This window comes from Ambystoma mexicanum, chromosome 2q (assembly GCF_040938575.1).
Source record: "Ambystoma mexicanum isolate Mex_15411 chromosome 2q, UKY_AmexF1_1, whole genome shotgun sequence".
Taxonomy (NCBI): domain Eukaryota; kingdom Metazoa; phylum Chordata; class Amphibia; order Caudata; family Ambystomatidae; genus Ambystoma; species Ambystoma mexicanum.
Window position 1 is genome coordinate 1035274217 of NC_090924.1, and position 20898 is coordinate 1035295114.

At 47.0% G+C, this 20898-nt stretch overlaps 1 protein-coding gene across 3 annotated transcripts in view; it reads left to right on the forward strand.

Moving 5' to 3' along the window:
- ABCB1 (ATP binding cassette subfamily B member 1) overlaps positions 1 to 20898 on the forward strand; it is a 777038-nt gene that overhangs the window by 318058 nt on the left and 438082 nt on the right. For all 3 annotated transcript variants that reach the window (XM_069648389.1, XM_069648388.1, XM_069648387.1), the window contains exon 7: positions 13800 to 13971. In XM_069648389.1, the coding sequence (XP_069504490.1) occupies positions 13800 to 13971 (172 nt within the window). The remainder of the gene's footprint in view (positions 1 to 13799; positions 13972 to 20898) is intronic.

The window sequence follows — 20898 nt, forward strand, 5'->3', positions numbered from 1 at the left end:
TCGCCAGCTTTGGCTGGCGTATTATCCTTATCTCCCGGTGAGCCGTCAGCACTTTTTTGCCGTCTCCGCTTCGGTTGCCTTATTCGCTTCTTGGCTTCTCAACATCCTACGGTCCCCACTGGGCTCTTCTGCTTCGTATCTTCAGGCTCCCATATGGCAAAGGCTGCTTCCAGACACCCGTGAACGCTGTTAAGCCCTCTGTTGGCTTCTGGTGTTCCTGCAGTCTCTGCTGTGGTCTTTTTCTTCGTGTCTTCAGGCTCCGATGAGGCGAAGACTGCCTTCAAACACCTGCAAACACTGGCGAGCCATTGGTTGGCTCCTGGGGTTCCCACAGCATGTTACTGCTTTTTGGCCAGCTTCCCTGCTTTCGGTTATCAGGCCAGTCTGCTCCACAGCTCCCTTTGCAGCCTCACAGTATCTTGGCTCGTTCCAAGAGAGGGTGCTTCCTCTCTCCAACAGCTCTTTTGTGTCAGCTGCTCAACAGGTTGAAATCTCCCGGGCACAGGTATTAGCTTGCTACAACTGGGGCGTGACCTGTGTTCCAGGCTTCCCTTGATCTGCATGTCTCCATTCATCTTCCTCGTTGCATTTCTTTGGTGGTTATGAGAATGGGAGTCCACTCTTGAATTCTTATAGGCAAAGTCTGGGCAATTGTTCTTTCAAGGTAAGTCAATTGTGGATGTCTTATAGGAAGAAGCTGAAAAGGTATTTTCCTTAATCTTATATGGTAAGTTGGATCGTGATGACTACAATACAGCTCCCATTAGGAGGTCTTCAGCATCTTCCCTAAGTGGATTTGGGGAGGTGTTAGACAGGGATGGGGTATTTCTCAAAAGAAAAAGGGGCATACCATGTCTCATCCGATGGTGCCATGATATTGTTCCGTAGCCTATCTCCCTCATGTGATCCTCCCTCATATAGCCACCCCCAGGGTCAGCATCAGGTAGCCGCTGCCGTCCCCTGGCCACATGGGGAGAGGTCACCGCCGGGAAAGGAGTGATGACACCATCGGATTTATCACATTACTCAAAATGTGTCTTCATGCTCAGCACAGAAAAGCATTTCTCTATTAACACGGCTTACCCATTGGCTCGTTGAATGATTGTTTTCTTATTAGAAAAGGTAGAAGTCATTGACACACATCTACCACAAACAAGTGTTTACATCCTTTTTTGTGACACTATCATTCTTGTTCGTTTCACCTGAGCTGCAAACTATAGTTTATAAATGTGATATTCATGAAATCTCTTCAGGAAAGACATGTTCCATCTTCATGCAGTCCTAAGTTGATTCATCCACTTACAAGGAATGGCGCAAACACTTTTTGGCAGAGATACAGTCCTACCTTCTGTCTATGAAAAATGGTGCAGAATCTGCTTACTGCTTTAAAAAACACATTTATCTGATTGGGTTAATGCAAAATGTTCTACAAAACATATTTAGCTAGTTAGTAAGTTAGCACTAAGTTATGACCCTAATTATCACTTTAGCAGTAACAGTAAAAGTAGTCAGCATTTGCAAATACTGCCTGTTTTGACCACCTGCCTGGCTGTTAGCCTGGTGGCATTAGACCATGCAATATTATATAGGAATACTGTATTCAGCAAATGCTATCTGACTTTAAGATCAAATATCTAATATTCTTTTCTCCAATTTTATCTCAACCTAGCGGGTGGAGATAATCATTTTAACCGACTCCGCAACACTCACGCTGTGTACCAAACTATACAGTCCTGGATGGCCTCCCATCTAATCTGCCTCAACAACGAAAAAACTGAAATTCTCCAGCCATGCTCAACAATCTAAACCAACTATATTGCTCCTTCTCCATTGAGGGCATCATGATCTCTGTCTCCCCCACAGTAAAGACCTTGGGTGTCCACATCAATGCCTCCCTCGCCCTAACACGACGGGTCAATGCGATTGCATCGTCAGCTACCCACACCACGTAACTCATCAATGCAAGCAGGCCGTTCTTATCCACCAACAGTTGCCTCAACATCGCTCGAGCAGTTATAGGATCCCAACTCTACTACTTCAAATAGAGCTACCTTAAACATTCACAGACGAGAGTACATTTCAGGTGCGATAAGAAATGTTCACTGGCTCCCAATACACTAACACATTACCTTCAAAACACTCTCTATCACCCACAAATGCCTAGCCAGCTCTGCTCCTGTTCCTTTCACAAACATTTTTAAAAGTACAGTCGTTTAGACCGGCCCGCTCCATTTACACTCACCGCCTCATCACGCCCAGATTTAGGCTAGTCAGAGCAGATGGAGCTAGCTTCCCAGTCATCGGAGCGAAACTCTGGAACGCCCTTCCACTTGCCTTGACAGCTGAACAATCATCTTGGACCTTCCGTAAACACCTCAAAACATGGCTATTCACCTAGGGAACCTCCCCTCCGAACTCCACCATGGCAGTTTTCTTCTGTCTTTTCTGGTAACCGTTCCTGTAACCAGCTCCTTTATGCCTATGGGTTTAGTGCGCTTTACAAATGTAAAAATAAATAAATATATAAATAAAAACGTGCTCAAAGTGTTTAACCATTTTTTTCCTGTAGTGAAGGGAAGGTCAAACGTTTCACTTCAATGCAGGACATTACTTTTCTGCATTGAGTCAACCTTGAGGGATGAAAAGGTGTGTTTCTCTGATCCACATCTTTTCTGAATTTAAATAAATTGTACATTAAAAGAATGAGGCACTACTGTCCATGATCAAAGTGAAGATCAAATCGGATTTTATTATTATTTCTTTAAGAAAAATGCATGCAGGTTTACAGAAATTCTGCATGCAGCATTTCTGTAATTCTGCATCTGTCATTGACAATGCGTTGGATTTGTATGGTTGGGTGGATTCCTGCAATAATAGTATTTTCAGCGGCGATAATTCCCGGAGTTGTCTGCAGGGCTCATAATGAGGGCCTACAGGCATTGAATATTCTCAGATGCCCAACTTGGTCTGATAGCAGGAGAGTACAGCGCATGTATAGTAGATTGTTTCACATGCAGATTTGTTTTAATCATATGAAAAATGTAATTGTTGAAACCATGTATTTGAAAAGACTTTAACTGATGGTAATACTGTGAACTGCAGAAGTGGATTGGGGTGCCCTCCGGAGTCCCCTCGACAGATTCTAGCAGTATGGGGCAGACACTTTTGCAATATGTGACCGCATGCAGGGGACTTCATAGGCAAAATGTTGCCTCACTGCAGTTTGCCTCTTAGTCTGTGGGATTACTGAAGTAAGCAGAGTGTGTCTGCTGTTCGGGCGATAGGGGTCCACAGGTTTCATAACCGGTGGTCAACTGTAGTGATCCTGTTTTGTTTCCTTAGTCTGATCTCGCTCAAAGTTACAGGACTGCCCAATAAAAAGCAACACACGAGGGATGGGTGTATCTGATTGAAGATTGATTCAAAGAAGAAGAAAAAAGGACTAGATTTCAAGGATGTTTAATCCAGTCACTCACACTCAGAGTCAATGTGATCTTTGAATGTGATCGTTGACAGCGTCTTAATCTCGTGACCATTCAGGAGGAGGCCATCCATTCCTGTTTTTGCTTGGAATTCTGGGACTTGTAGTTTGGCTATCTTTCAAATGGGAAAGATAAAAACGACAAGTTCCAAATGGGAAAAACAGGACTGGGTGGACTTCTCATGCAAGGCCACGGGAAACTAGAGACCTTTGTCGTTCGGTATGAAACTTTGCAAGCTGGTGGTCAAGTGGCAGCCAGCATAGAAAGGAATGCAACTCCGCCCTAATGGCAATGGGGCCAGAGCTGTGCGGCCCGTTTTATCTAAACGCTCAATTGTAGTCGACTGGCTGCACCCAGATATGTCTCAGTCCTGTCCAATCAAATGATGGCTACTATGCAGATTCGGCAACACGTTGGGGTGTTTTAACCAGTCAATAGCAACCACATTTTCAATAAGATGGGGATTTTAGATTTATGCATGACCAGTTTAAAAAAATAAAACACTAAGGAAAGGATTGCATTGAGTGACCGGTTTCCTTTCATGGAAGCTCGTTTTTAATATGTGAAAAGCAAACATAAGGTAGCACACACATGTTCTGCTAAATTGCAGTGTGCTTTTAGTTTATTACCAGATGTATCAACCTCAGCTCCTAGATTAGCATGTCATCAATTTAAGCCATTACATATATATTTTTTTCCATTATTTTTCTGCTGAAGTTTTTTTTATATCATTCAGTACTTGCAGGGTCGGACTGAGGCATAACATTGTCTGGGGCACCAATGAAAAGGTGGCCCACGGTTGCAAATGGCATTTCATTCCTTTTGTGACAGACTGTTTGAGTAGTACCTATTGTGGGGCCGGCGTCATGTTGGCGTGCCGGGGTCACCCAGACTTACTGGTGTTGCAGGGCAGGACCCTGTGAGGCCTTGGGGACATGGCCTGGATGCCAGGGGCACCTTGGATGCCTGCAGAATCCTGGATGGTGGGTACCTGGGCTGGACCCAGGGCACCAGGCTGGGGGGCCCAGACCAGAAGGGACCTTACAGGACCATGATCACACGGTGTGGGCCTGCAGGCCAGGGCTGCAGGACCATGATCGCACGTGTAGGCCTGCAGGCCCAAAGTGAGAGACAGAGACAACAGGACTTCCATAGTTGGAGTCTGCAGCTGTTCGTTGCACCTTCCTACAGGGGCTCCTTTTATTAGCCTGAGTTGGCCCATGACACAGTCATGGCCCATCTTAAAAGGGCAATACACTTGGGAGGGACACATCACATTAAAAGGATAACACACTTGGGAGGGTCACACATAACACGCCTCCTTTTTCACAACGTACAAAACAACCGTTCCCGAAACAAAAATGATCCCCTGCCCCCGTTACAGAACGACAATACTTATACTACTTGGGAATAATAGGGTACACAGATAGTAGGATATGCCACTGATACGTACATCGGGACTCAGATAGTTGCAGACGTAAAACACATATCAACACACTCTAAACATATTCAGCGGGGCACAGTCATGGTTGGGAACCGCTGGTGGAATGTTGGCAGGTCTACCATATTTCACAAGACCCTTTATTAACCTGGGTTAAGTGGAACTTCCACCACTGAATGACATCATTGCTAGCTGCTGGCACCATTAAGTAACAGTTTTGTTCCTAGGCAGCGCCTTCGCATCGCCTGCATGAAGAATACCAGGCTTTGGCTTGTTTCTGACAGTTGATCCCACGGTGTGCAGCATATCTGCCATCCAGTTTACTAGGTATGTGCCATATAATTGATTAGGTACCACGTTCACTCTTCTCTGTTGGTTTCATTTCTATATATAAACAGCTAGATCAAACCTTTGACACACACATTTTGTGTGCTACATTTTCTACAGGTAGCGTTGCAACCTCTCCCTGTGAACTCAGCACTATCTACAAAGTTCTAGAGGTAAGCGTACACAAAGTTTCAGACACATAATCATATGTTTTAGAATGGTAAAGGTTAGGCTCAAGCATTTAATCCGATTTAGTAGACATATTATTGTTTTTAGGTTCCCAGCGCGACTACCCCAGACTACCCCCGACACAACACCCATTTATTGTGCAGAAATCTCCCCAGGCATTGGCATCCATCGCAGTCTCGCAGTAAGAGATTAGATATGATATTTAGTTTGCTATATCTGGAAGTTACGGAACAGCTTCTCTTCCCCTAGGTTATAGACCTGATCATGTGCCCAAGGCATTACACATTTTGTCATAAGCAAACAATTATTACGTTACAGATGTTCTGTAGGCACCACTGCTCGAACCCTCAGCCTATGTCAACTTGGACTGCTTACAGATTCCCTCTAGGCATCCAGGGATCACCACGACCTTTACCATCAAGTACTGTGTCTAAGTATTTAAGATTTGTTAGAAATATAATGGGCATCATTACGAGTGTGCCGGTCGGGTAACAACGGTGCCGGTAAGTGTAACGGCACCGGTGTTACCGGACCAGCACACTACGAGTTCTGTGAGCGGCTGCCTGGCGGGCGGGACAGCAGTCACTCACAGACTTTGACGGAAGCACCGGCACTGTTGCACACGGTGCCGGTGCTTCCGTTCTCCCCATTCCCATTGAGTCCTATGGGACTCAAATGGAAATGGGAGTGACATTTTCCGGCACCTGACTTCACGGACCGCCGGGGCTGTAACGCCCCAGTGATGCTGCGAAGTCAGGCGCCGGAAAAAAATGACAACTCCGGCGGCAGCCTGTCGATTTTTCTGGCACGGCTACCACCGAGTTGTAATGAGGCCCAATTTTTAAAACTGAAACACTCTTGTAATAATTATGTATTCATAGAGCCTGCCCTGAAGAAGGACACACTGTCTGAAATGCATTGGCAAGGGCCTCTGTACAGCACCAATTAAAAATTGGGAAATTAAAAAGAAGATTTCACCCACAACACTATGTGTCTACCAGATTTTGTGTACCAGCATGATTGTTCAGAATATGCAGTAGTATTCACTACACCCATTGGCGTCCTCACGTCTGTTGATCATTTCACCAGACATATTGTTCTGTAGTTTGTTTTTCTGATGTCGTATACATTAGGTTTCTGACGGATGCCTCTAAGCTCTCCAGCAGTATTGCATTTGACGGACAACACAGTTTCAGTACCAAAGTGGTGCCCACTCCATATCCCCTCTCTTCGGGAGCGCTTCATGTTGTCTTTCGCTCCGAGATGGAGCACTTTACTATACGCCCCTATGCAGCCCGGGATTGTTATTCTGCAGCCACGCCCTCCTCGCCGACATGGAGCTGCTGCGTTTCAACTCCGACATTGGAGCAGTCCATGTCTTACTGCACCGCAACCTGGGATCATGCAGTGCCCAATATTGCCGGTGGACGCAGGCATCCTCTTCTTTCTTAGCTCCGACACGGAGTTGCGTACACTTTCTGTGCCGGGCAGCCCAGATATGTGGATGGTTGTCTAGCTGCTCAGATGTGGAGCTTATTCGCATTTCACAGCCCGCCTGGCCCGGGTTGACACGTAGCAGCAGGCACTTCTCCCTCCCAGGCGAGAGATGTTTCCCCCGTTATACAAAGTAGCTGCTGCCACGGCCAGGCAGGGACAGTACTTTCACTCGTTGCCACAGCTCCGACCATGAAGCACCTTCATTGTTGCCGTCCACCTAGCCCATGATCACGCAAGGGCTTCATCGGGAAGGCAACAGGTACGCAATGCGGCCTGCGGGGTGGGAGCCGGGCCACTCCTCCATCAGGCCAGCAGGTTGTGCGTGCCACAGGCACAGTACCTTGTGGGTGAGGGTTCCTGGACAGGCAAGGGGCTGCAGGGGCTGCCGTCTAACCCTCACCCTGGCTGCATGAGCTCCCTCTTCGCAGAGGGCCGAGGCCAGGGAGGATCCGCCGGCAGGGCTCTGGTTATGACATCCCTCACCTTCTCCATGGCGATGGATGCCGTTAGTCGTCCTTTCTCCCTCCTTTTTTTGTTGAAAAAATGAGGGACAGCTGGGATGGGGCACATCCTGGGGGCTCCTCCGCCTCTTCATCACCATTATTGTGCAGCCGACCCTGGTGCCGCCGCCAGCCCCACAATAGTGCCAATGGTAGAGGTTTTTGATAAAATGTGATGCAAAGTGTGCATTTTAAAGAATAGTCAGTAGCACTAGTCAAAGCTACTAGCCACATGGTGAAGTAACTTATCAAACTGGCCCACAGAGGCCAAACAAGTGTCCCACTTTTGCCAAAAAAGCGTGCCCACACACAAGGGTTTTTGCTAGGTCTGGAAAAGACCCGGGGCTACGCTAATGTCGGAACAGTCCGGACTGGGGCTAGCTAGCCTTTTGGTTGTAGCTCCTGAGATAGACTGAGTAGTGTGGGCCCCCGACTATGGAATAACATGACAAGCAGACTTGGGTGTGGAAAACTTATAGGCCGTAGGCTTGTTTATTTTCTCCAGAAAATAACACCAAAACATAACATAACAGAATATATCACACCAGATGCTTTTGGGCACTTCGTGTCCAGGGTTGGAGGAGATGCCCAGCCTTCTCCTCAACAAGTCTTTGTTACCCTTGGGCATCCGACCCCGGACACGTGCCGCCACACCTGAGTGGGTGTTACTCAGCCGCTCAGGTCTGCCCAAAAGCGCCCCTATCTGCTCTGAGAATGTTGCCATAAAAAAAAACAACACCCCTTCCCTTAGTCGACAGGTGCACCCCAGATTCTCTGTGCTATAAATTCTGACATGAAACTTTCCGTTTTTTCCCCCCATTGCGTGCCATGCTATGCAGTCTACCCGCTGCTGCTGCCTCTATGGTAGTAGTCCTTCTCTCCAATGCAGTTTTGGTATATTGCTCTCCCTCTACCCGACTGGTATACTAACCTCGCTTTTTGCCTGGCCCTCCCCATCTATCGTGTTACGGGCCATTGGTTCCCCTGCCCTGAGAGCCCGATGGTATGCCACGGCCCAGCTTTTCTTTTTCTCTTTGGCCAATGCCTCTTCCCAACATTCACCCCTTTTTGCTGAAATTACACCCACATCCTGCGCTCTTGTTTCCACCACTGCATTTATTACTTGCTTTTCGTACTGCTTCCCTGTTTTGTACGTTAGGGCGTTCCTTGCTTGCTTGTTTATGACCCGCCCTGTTTCCTTTTTCCCTTTTGAGTTAACCTTGTAGTCAACCGTACTTTCCTTTCCAGGTTTTTAATGGACTTTTCTTTTTCCTTTTGGCCAATGCCTCTTCCAAACCTTCACACACTTTTTCTGCCGCAATCTTTTTTTTTTTTTTTTTTTTACATTGCTCTCCCCTGCGGTTTTCCTTTTCCTTTTTGCATTAACCTTGTAGTTAACTGTTCTTATCTTTCCAGAGCTTTTAGTTAGCTGAAGTGGACATTACCACTTTCTTTTTCCCTTTGGCCAATGCCCCAAAGCAAGCATTCACACCTTTTCTCCGCCAAATTATTATTATTTTTTTTTTTTTTTTACTTTTGAGTTAACCTTATAGTCAACCGTTCTTCCCTTTCCATAGTTTTTGATGGGACCCATGCCTTCTTTGGCGTCCCTGGACCTCTCGCCACTGAAAATGCGCCAAGGCGACTGCTACACTTTTAATACAACTGGGCATGATGCACTCCCTTTCTTCGACCCGTGCCCCACTGCCATGTTATCCGACTGCACCGCTATTTCTTTATTATTCAGCTCCTCTCCCGAATTCCCGCCGCGTGATATTCCTAGCTCATGCTGCCTCCTGCTCTGCTTTTGGTCATTTCTACGCGCACCACTCTCACCCTAGTGTTGCGCCGACGCCAAGTCCCCTTGCCGCACCCGTGAGCAACACTCTTTTGCCCTTGGTTCCTCCTCCTAACCTACCTATGTGGAGCCCCATCTTGGCCCCCTTGTCCTTGGCTCAATGCTTCCTTAAAAAACCACTTTCCCTTGTTCTATGACCCTTCCCGCCGCATTTAGCTTTTCAGTTAATGCTTGCAGTTCTGTCACGGTGGCCTTGTTCCTCCCTTTTAGCTGACTGCCCATTGCCGGACTGAACCTCCCCTCTATCAATATGCCATGAGCTGGCACACCCCATATGTAGACATTTGCCACTGAAATATTCCTCCTCCCCTTGCATACCTAGCCATTTCTGTGATTCCCTTTTTCCTGATCAACTCTTCTTTTAATAAGTTAAACATGTCAGTTTAAACAGGTCCCATCCCATATCCGGAAAGCAAACCATTTCTCATCTAAACTCGTGGTCATCTTCCTGCCATGCATTCCCCCCTCATGCCTTGTATACTTTTAACACCCTCTGCTGATATGCTACCAATGCTATCCCGTCCTCTGGGAATTTCTGTAATATAATGGTGGGCATTTGTCTGGAAGGCAGTCCTCCAGTTGTCGAAGCTCTTTCCTACTGTTGCCCTCCTCACTACGCCTTTCTCGTCCTCTTTTATATCTACTATTGACCCATTCATCCCTCTTTTTTGTGAACTTAGCCGAGAATAAATGTCAACCAACTCTTTTCTCCATATTTTCTCCCCTTTACCTTGTCATTTCTATACCATCCCCTTGCCTTTGTGGACCTGCTCTGTCGATCCTTTCCCATTGTTGGTCTGTCGTATTTAGTCATGAGTGGTCCCCTTTTTTTGCTGCTGTACCTGCAGCTGCTACCACTGGTGGTACCACCCCCTGCGGTGGGTTCCCTGCCACTGGTACTGCTGTTGCTCCTATAGGTCCTATCGTCTGTGGATTGGTACCTTGCGGTACCCCTCCTGAGTTTGGCACTATCGGTGCCCCCTGAAGTGTTGGGGCCGGAGTCCCTCTGGGTTCCTACCCTGCCTCCCCCTCCTTGTTTACGACACCTTTCCATTTAACCCATGCCTTCCAATGATCCCCTTCCTCATTATCGCTGCTCTCTGTTTCGGATGATGCAACCCCTTGCCCACTAACTCTTTGTTCTTTAAGGCGGATTTCAGTTTTTTTTTTTGGGGAGTTCTGATACCCTTGTTATTATATTTGTAATCACTTCTGTAATTGTTTTTCCAGTATTGCTTTCTATGATATCCTCCCGCACTTATCTCCCTGGTGTCCCATTTTCCCTTTAAAACATTAAATATGTGCAGGTTGAAATGTTCCTCATCCCAACCTATATCTGGGAAGCAATCCATTTCTTTCCTAAATTCGTGGTCATACTCTTTCCATGCTTCCCCCTAAATGCTTTGTACACCTTCAAGACTCTCTGCTGGATACATTCTGTCCTCTCTTTTGGCATTCTAGCAGGGCAAGTCTGATGCTCTACCGACTGAGCTATCCGGACCCTTAAAAGATATCTATGAACTCTTTTCTCCATATTTTCTCCTTTACTTTCTCATTCATGTGCCATGCCTGTGCCTTCATGGGCCGGCCTTGGGCGTCTTTACCAACCGTGGGCCTATCATATTTTGTCATAACTGGCTCACCCTCCTTCCCTGCTGTGCCAGTGAGTGGCCCTGCTGAGACTATGACTGTCCCTTGTATTGGTACCGGGGTGAACCCTGCGGGTGTCACCGGTAAGCTGGGATTCATCCCCTGGGGAATAGGCCCTGGCGGAATCCCTTGTGCCACCCTATGTGGTGTGGGGACCCCGTCGCCTGCTGGTCTTGGCCCACCTGTCCCTTGCCCGTCACCTGCACCTTCTACCCCTGCCCTTTTCCTTTTATCCTTGCTCACTACTCCCTTCCATTTTACCCACGCCTGCAAGTGGTCCCTCTCTTTGTCCTCACTGCTTTCCGTTTCTGATGTCACCACCCTTTGTTCCACCCTGTGCTTTCTGTGCTTCTTCTCCTTCCCCCCACAGGTTCTGGGCGACTTACCCTGAGCCTTGATGCATGTTTTCAACATTTTTACAATTTTTTCCCCAATTTTGTTATCACTTTCCACCGTACCTTTTATATTTTCTTTACTTTGCCAGCCTCTGGCTGCTCCTGTGACCTTCCTGTCTCCTCTCTCGCCCTCTTCTGGCCTTGCGGTATTGTAACCTCCTCCTCGCTGCCGCTGGACTCCTTTAGCAGCAAAGGCGACATTGCCCTTGCCCTCTCCTCTTTCTGCATTCCATCCAGCACCCATTGGGCTCCATATTCTTTTTCAGCTTTTTTGGCCCATTCGACTGCATTCTTGTGCTCTTCTTGCCCTTTCTTCTGCCCCCTTGGGCAATCCGCCTTCGAATTCGTTCTGGGTTTGCCGACCGAGCTGTTTTTGAACTCTGGTCCCCTGTATTCCAAGCCCAAGTACTCGGTAGTTGAGCCACTGTTTGCTGTGCTCGGATCCAAAGGCCTAATCTTCATGGGCCGTGCCCCTGTGCCTGTTTCATTCGAGAATCCTTTTTCCGGGTTTTCCCGCTTACTCGCTGCGTCCGACCTTCGCCCTGCCTTCCTTCTGCACCACTTCCTTGCTTGCTTGTTTCCGCTGACTTTCTTCTGGCGACGGCGCTGATGCGCCGCTGACTTCCTGGTCTGCTTCTCACCGCACTGCCAGTAGGCTGCCCAGTGGCCCTGTTCCTCGAGACCCCCGTTCCAGGGGAGTGTCAGAGGGCTCCTGTGTCGGGATACAGCGTGCCCCTGTCCCCGCTGCCAGCTGCCACTTCCGCTGGGCTCCGCCGCTGTCTGGCAGGCTACCCTGAACCATCCCCTCGCTGCATACTCCTCGGTGCGCGCTGTGGCTGATGCAAACCCTGCCCCCGTTTCTTGGAAGAGGGGGCGATTTATGATCAGCAATCAAAATAAGTTCAAGCAGGCGGCATCGGAGGAGTCTGGAGCTAAGATGGAGAAAGTGTTACACAGGTCGCCGTGTGCACAGGTTGCCGTCCGCTTCTCTGTGCCTTTCTTGCCTTGGCGATGACTACCGGGGCTGGTTCCTTCTTCCGTGTGTGCTGGCTGGTGCCTGGTCGTCACTCCGTGTCGGCTGCTGCTCTTCCCACGCAGCTCTCCGGCTCTTCGGGTACCTTTCTGTAGCCCGAAGGGTTATACGGGTCGCCATGTGCATAGGTTGCCGTCCGCTTCTCTGTGCCTTTCTTGCCTCGGCGATGACTACCGGGGCTGGTTCCTTCTTCCGTGTGTGCTGGCCGGTGCCTGGTCGTCACTCCGTGTCAGCTGCTGCTCTTCCCACGCAGCTCTCCGGCTACCTTTCGGCAGCCCGAAATGTTACACGGGTCGCCGTGTGCATAGGTTGCCGTCCGCTTCTCTGTGCCTTTCTTGCCTCGGCGATGACTACCGGGACTGGTTCCTTCTTCCGTGTGTGCTGGCCGGTGCCTGGTCGTCACTCCATGTCGGCTGCTGCTCTTCCCACGCAGCTCTCCGGCTCTTCGGGTACCTTTCTGCAGCCCGCTCCTCCCGGTCCCACGAGGCCATCTCTGCGCTGTTCCGCCGAACGATGAATCGAGCTGGCAGCTCCTGCGACGAAGGGTGAAAAGGTAAACAAAATAAACCCGCAAGAGTAAACCGAAAATGTTTCCTTCTCCCCCTTTTCCAGGCCCTAGGAGCTTACCCGAATGAGGTGAGCTCCTTACCTGGTTTGTCCTTCTCTTGGTTTCTGTGGGGTTACTTATACTCCCCTGCTCCTTTGTTGTCCCTTTGGGGGCCGGACTTCCCCTGGCCCCCCTCTTGCTTTTCCTTCGCACCTTTCCCTGTTGTGTTGCTTGTTTCCTGTCAGCACCAGGGGTGGGGGCGCCGCCTGGCTGCCCCTCCCCTTGCTTTTCGTGCCGTTTCGTCCCCCACCCTGCGCCTAACCCCCCAGGCCCTCCATCGTGCCGTACTTTGTACGGTACAGGGCCTGGGGCATTCTATCTGGGGCTACAACCAAAAGACCAGGGGCTATAGCCCCCCACCCCCTAGCAACGCCTCTGCCCACACTAGCACTTTGTGTTTTTGGTTATGGCATAAGCCTATTGCCCTATAGGCCAGTTCGAGCCTCTTAGAAAGGGAATCCTAGTAAAACGTATTGGCTGTCTAATAACTAGGCATGATGTGAACATAAAAATCCTGCCATGCGGCGCCGCTTCACCTTCAGTTCCTCTTTAGGGAAAAGGGTAATGTAAAATTAAACAGTAATTGCTCCCTCCATGGCAACTGCCAGGACTTCCCTGTGGTATCTGTGTCTCTCTCACGCAAGGCCCGGGTAACTAGAGAGCAGGCGCGCCAAAATGTGGCCTGCTTCCAGCCGCATCGCCTGCCTCTCAAGCTAAAGGGGGAGCCATGCTGCTTACGTGTCCGCATTTCCACAATAAGTGTTTACTAAATGCTTGGAAAACAATGCAGAGATTAATTCATTTCAATTGTTTTTTTCAGTGACATTTCCAAGATTAACGAAGGTATTGGAGATAAAATTGCGATGCTGTTCCAATCGTTTGCCACCTTTCTCACCGGGTTTATTATCGGCTTCATAAAAGGTTGGAAACTCACTCTGGTGATCCTGGCAATCAGCCCAGTCATGGGGCTCTCGGCAGCCGTGTGGTCAAAGGTAAATGTACCCTCCATTTTTCCTTAAGAGAGCTTTGGGCAGAGGTGATGTCCTTTGACCTGTTAAATGATAGCACACGTCTCCATTTAAGTAGCGGGCAGCTCCCTGGCTCTTGCCTGCTTATTCTTATTTATGACACAGATGCACAACTTTTTTCCTTAAGCTATATTTACATATGAAGTTAACTAATGATAATGATGTGTTATTTATATAGCGCGCTTTCGCCAAAGCACTTTACAGAGAACATATTGACATACAACATCACCCAACCGAAGTTGGTACTCGTTTATCAACCTCAGAAGGAGGAAAGGCTGAGTTGGCCTTGCCGCGATTCGAACCTGCCACCTGCAGATACCACACAGATCGCAGCAGCGCGCGCTCAACCCACTGAGCTATCTTGCCAATTTGCTAATCAAACAATACCCTTGTAAATCTGTAAGTGGGTGTTCGGGATTGAAAAGGTGCAGCTTCTTTGAGATCACAGAAAGCAGCACAGATGGAAAGTAGACCAGTGCAGTGTCCTTCCTGCACCTGCACTCTGGTGCCACATCTGCGCTGGATAATAGAAGGCAGGGCATTGCCAGTCCCCAAGCGCATGCCCTGCGGAATGCTCCTAGAGAGATGCCCGCAGGCGTGACTTTAGCATGGCAAAGATTTACCTTGCACCATTACTGACCATCCGATACTCAAATAAAGAGAGCATTCTCCGGATTTAGAAAAATACTGGGCACATTCTATTGCAATTCGTTCACAAAATATGACGTGGGGGCCTTGCACCTATAAAGGGCGGAGCCACACAGTACAACAGTGTGTAACCCTCCCTTGTTCCACACTGCATAAGAGGCCCTGCGCCTTTTCAATGTGGTTCGGGAACAAAACAGTTTCTTGAAGGATCAACTCCTGAACCAGGGACACCCCTGCCACACATGACCCCCCCCCCCCCGGGTATGACGTGGAACTCGGGTATAATGATGTGTGGCAATGGAGGCAAACTTATTACATACATTGACTCTCTTTGAGCAACCGACAGAGGCGGAAAAGTGCAGGCTCTGGGCCGCTGCTTTCTCACGCATTGAAAGAAGGAGCACAATACATGTTAGCATCTGTTCTAAAGCTTTCATGGCGGCAATCAGAACCATACTAGTCTTAGGGTGCCAGTACCTGGTCCAAGAAAATGCTCGATAGTGTGCCCTCCCGCAGGAAGAAGAAAGAAGAAGGGCGAAAAAAGTGGAAGGGAGGTGCGGCAGGATAAGGATTGGGAAGATGCACTGGGATTGAGGTGAAGTGAATAGGGTTGTATGAGTAGGGGTGCACGTGTAATGGAAATCAGTCGCTGATCTAGAAAGAGTGACAACAATACAACTCTTGCCATGTGATGTGAATATGGCTTGTGTTTTCGGGCTAGGCATCCCATTCTCTACAAGAATATAGTTTGTTTGGCCCGTGTGGAGGAAGTTGACTCCTTTTTTATATTTAACTCGGTTTCCTCGTTCGTTATGCAAATTTCACACTTCACCAAATCACATTATTTAAGGTATCCTTTGTCATCGGTATACTTCGCTGATAGTAAGTGACTTCTTTTGAACCTCTAGAGTGTTATTTTAAAGAGTTCTATACCCTTTTTATGTTATGTTGTATTAATCAGCTTTTAATTCACAAGCTGGAGCTCACTGAATCACACTTTTAAGTTGTCCTTCAGCAGTGTGCTTTGCTGATGGTGAGGGGCTACTTTTGGACCCCTAAAATGTCATCCTACAGAATTTTATGTGTGATTTATGTGATGCCAATGTCAATTGAAAAAATCACACTTTTACGGTGTCAATTCTCACCGGTTTATTTCATTTATAGCAACTACATTTGGAGCAATAAAATGTAATCTTGTCAAATTTAATGCAATAGTTATGTTATGTTGTCTTAAGTTGCTCAACCTTTAATGAAAACGTTGAACTTGACCAAACAACACTTTTAAGGTGTACTTACTCAAATATGGTAGCGGGTGGGAGGGAGGGCTACATTTAGCCCTCTAAAATGTAATCTTGTAGAGTTGCATGTGCTATTGATGTTCTGTTACTCAGCTTGTAATGCACTTTTTGAATAATGTAACCGAATCACACTTTTTAGGAGTCATTCCATATCAGTTTATGTCGCTTATAGTGAGGCGCTCATTGTTGAAGCTCTCAAATATCATTGTATAGTGTTTTATGCGTTAATCATGTATGTTACTAAGATTTTATTCCGATCCAATCACCCTCGCGTTCTCTCTCTCTCTCTCTCCCTCTCTCGTACATTGTACACTGTGTACAATAAGGATATGGAAATTGGCAGAAGGATGCAGGTGCCAGGCAAAAGGCCTCAATCATTACCATAATGAAAGTGCTAAGGGTTATGGGAGGCCTGAACCTTGGGTACAGAGAAAGGATGGCCTGAAGCGTGAGGACCCCAAGCTTTCATTATAACTTTCTTGCTATGTTGGCAGGCATTATGTCAGTGTCTAATTTGTTCCGGTTCAGTGCTAAGTGGGCCTGCTGGGATGTTTGCCCATCAAGGCAATGAATGGCGACATTTGTCAGGCGATTGAAGCAGGGGCCAGAATTCTATGATGTTTCTTGTCGTCACCCCAGTGTCACCAGGACATTCCAAACCCCCTCCCAGAGCCACAGGTCCATAATGAATCCCCATGGACCCCCCAGCTTCTGAGCAGTGTAGCGCTGAAACACTGAAGCGGGACATACACAGGAAGGTCAATGAGATAGGATCAGGAAAGATGAAAGGTGGACTGTGAATTCCTCAAAGTGCACAACAAAGCTGAGGGCACTATCCCTTGGTCTAATGGGGTTGCCGTGGCTTTTAGCATTAAGGGGTTTCCAGCGAGTGCCAGGGGAAGCACACACACCTCTGCTCTTTGGTGGAGGTAGAAAGCAGACATAGGTTTAATGCCCTCTCTCCTCCACCTCCCACCACCAACCACTCATAGACCCACATCCCAAATGCAACATCTGCCTCCAGCCAAGAAGCAAAGGGCAGCCTTTTCATTTCAGGATGTTATGTCCTGTCAATCGGGAGGTTAACCTGCACTGATAAGGTGCGGACGGCTAACTGTCGAAATGCCCGGTAGCTGGCCAGTTCTGCATGAAATGGCAGGTGTTGCGAAGTATGAACAGAAAGAGAGCATGGAGACACATACTGCCAGGCAGGTGGCTTGTGTTATGTTCATAGTTTCTTATACTGCACCAAACTGAGGTCTCAGAGTACTTAGGTTTTTCTGGAGGTTAGTGTTTTGTGCCCCTGCCCAGTTTATCCAGAACTTAGTTTTAGAGGAAGGAGAAGCAGAATGAAGATAGGAGGAAGTGGAAATAGGGTGCAAGTGCCACAGACCAAGGGAAGGGAGTGTGCACACGACGACGGCATGTGTTGTGGGGGCTCGCGTTCATGTTGTAACATGGTATGATGTTCCAAGCTCCACCATAGTAGTGTTACGGCACCAGTACCTTGTCCAATATAACAGCTATTGTGCCCTTGCCCAGGGTAGCAAACATTTAGTCTATGGAGGAAGAAGAAAGAAAAACGGGGCCAAAGGTGGAGGTGAGGAGAAGCAATGACTAGAACTAACAAATCAGATTGGATTGGATGCAAAATAACCAATACTTGTTGAAAAAGCTATCACTTAATAGGTCAAAAATAATGGTTTCACCCTAAAACTATCATAAGCAAATAAATGACACTCCCGAAATTAACAATATTCAAAATAGATGGTGTCACGAGTGCATTAAGGCAAATTTACAATTGAAACATTACACAGAATTCCATAGAATAGAGAAATACATCCTTTATACAGTGAAGTAAGTAATGATACCACTCAAGAGCATCTCTATGAACACTGAACAACGACTATCTATAAATAAACTTTATAACACTCCCCACAGCCCAAAAACAACCATGAACACAAAATAAAGGGCAATGGACAATGGAAACACTGATTGGGGTTGTCAGCTGAGAGATCAGCTGAGAGTGGGTGCACAGGGATATACATCCATGCACTTCGTGGGCTTGACTCCGGAGATGTGGAATTCTCTTCCTGGGCTGCTGTGGGAGATTAGTGACCATCTCAGCTTCCGAAAAGCTTTAAAAACTCATCTTTTTCAATAGGTTGTCTGGGCTTATCACTATTTATTATACATGTGATCTCTCTGTTGTTCTCCCAGCGCCTTGATGCCTTTGGGCCATAGTTGGCGCTTTATAAATCTGTTTACATTACTTACATTACACATAGCGAAAAAGAAAAAAAAGATAAACATCCAAATATAATGTTCCACTGTTTAAAAAAAAAAATTTAAACAAGCAAACTATCGATGTAAAAACACAAAATAAAGAAAGGCTGGAGGGTGCAATACAAACATTTAGAAACAGAAGAGGAATCAGAATAATTGTGTTTGAAAAGAGCAGTGTTTGGGGAAAGAAACACGGTGGGTAGTAAAGCAGTTGATGAATGGAAATGGTTGTGGCCAATTGGCAATGCCATTAGGCGAACCTACAATGTGTGTAAGAATCACACATGGTTAATTTGTAATAAAGTAAATGGTTACACAATAATGCAGAGTGCCAAACATTCCACAATAGCCATGTGAATGGAAAACATGCCCCTGTTTCACCTTTATACTGGAGGACGAAGGCACTAACTACTCCAACATCTAGTAAGCAAAGACATTTAAAATACTGAAGCAAAAGTAATACAGGGCACTACATGAAGCAGACATTTTGAACAAGGATATACTGAATGACTTCTTTCATTTTAATTTTAATTTTGTATTTGCATAAAAATTGCCTAAACATTTTTATTTATTTTTTGCAATACTAATTAAAAATCAAATAATACCATTCCAGTTTACAAGTGAAAAAGAAAAAAAGACAGAAACAACAAAATTAACAATAAAATTAAAGTTTTCTAGACAGAGCACTCTCCAGCAGGACCTCCAACAAAAATATCATTAATGCTAAAACATGAGATATTTTTTGACCTGACATTAAACAAGACCACGATACTTTCTCCTCCATCAGAATGAAGTCCGAGAAAAAAGATCAAAAGTGTTTAGAGTGCTGAACTTTGAACAGACTCAAATTTCAAATGGAAATGAGACTCCGGTGTCACCGATCCTGGCAATACCGACAAGAGTTGTCATCCACCTGGCCTCTGATTGCTCTGATTTGATTCGTTGGATGTAAGTTCAATCTTGTTCGCAAAAAGAAATCCCTGGCTCTTTTGTCCAGGGAGAGTTTCAAATAAGCACAGGGCGTGTTTCGAATACAGAATTCGGCAGGAAAGTCTGCCACTAGCTTACACCCTGTAGCCTCATCTAAAGTTTTGATCCAGGGCTTTCCTCTTTACTCTCTCAGGGTCGGCCAGACGTTGATCCAGAAAGCTACCAATTTGATCCAACAAGGACAAGGATGCCGCAGACCATTTCACCAGTGTTCGGTTTGAGCCATTCTGGTTCTCTGTAGACCAAATCAACAACTGCAGGCCGAGACTGCTCATGACATTTTCTGAACAAGGCCAGGCTATTCCAGCTCACTATACTTCAGAGAGTTGAGACCCTACTCTCGTCGGACCAAGGCCATTGGTATAGAAGGCGGAACGCTCAAGACCTTTTTCCAGAACACCCTTTTAAGGTGGTTCCAGAGGTGATCCGGCAGTTTCACCAGGGCTCTGCCTTGTATGTTAGAGCTGGTACAACTTTGGCCTTGTAAAACTTCAGTAACAGAGTTAACGAGAAACGTCCAAACTTCCTATTGACTGCTGATGCTTGACTCAAGAGCAATTTCATTCTATTTTGCAGGTGAGCAGACATAGGGGCTTCTGTAGCGGAGTTGCTCAGCCGCACTCCTAAGTACTGAACCTTTTCGATTTTTTTCCCCATCTATGAACCATGTATGACGGTTTGATCCCTTTGTGCTGAGGCCAAATGTCAAGATTTTAGTCTTCCCACTGTTGATCTCCAAATAGTTGTTGCTGATGTAACGATGCAAGGTGTCGACTTGTCGTTGGAGGCCAAAAGGGGTTTGGTCCATCAGCACGACATCATCGGCGTAGAGGAGCCGTGGAAGATTAACTCCCCCAACCTTCAGTGAATATGCTTGCATGTCTGCAAAAGGTTCAGGAAAAAGTTGAAAAGGCCCGGACCAGAGGGCAGCCCTGCATCACTCCACGAAAAGTTCTTATTTCATCTGAGAGTAAACCGGCTTTATTAAGCCTCACTCGCAGAGATGTCTTAGTGTGCATAGCTCTAGTGGGGTAGAGTATGGATGTTGGACACTTCTTTGAATTTAGTTTAGACCATAGTTTGCCACGAACAATCTGGTCAAAGGCCTGCACTACGTCCACAAACGACATGTGGATCGTAGGTTTGGTGGGGCTCTGACTACCCTTAAGAATCTGAAGAAGAATGTTGATAGAGGTGCCAAGGCCCTTAACAAAACCAGTTTGCGGAATGTCAATAGACCCCGATTCTCTGCACCACCCAGTCAACTGCTCCAGCAGGATTGAACTGAACAACTTGCCAATCAGGTCGAGCAAGGAAATAGGCTGAAAATTCTTAGACTTGCTCCAGTCCCCCTTCTTGTGAATGGGGACCACTATTGCTTTCGTCCATGAGGAGGGCAAAAGGTGGGACAGCGCTATTTGCTTGAACAAGCGTGAGATGAATGCAGCCCAGTCCTCTGGGAACGCCTTCAACATTACGTTTGACAAGCCGTCGGGCCCTGGAGCTCTAGAGTTTTTCAACTTCATTATTCTTTGGGTAAGTTTCACTGGGCAGGACGGAACGACCCACGGATCCGTATCATCATTGCTGTTAAATGAATTAACCAGCCCATCTGGAGCAGTGTATAGTTTGCCAAAATGTGAGGCCCAGGTGTTTTCTCCAATCGGAT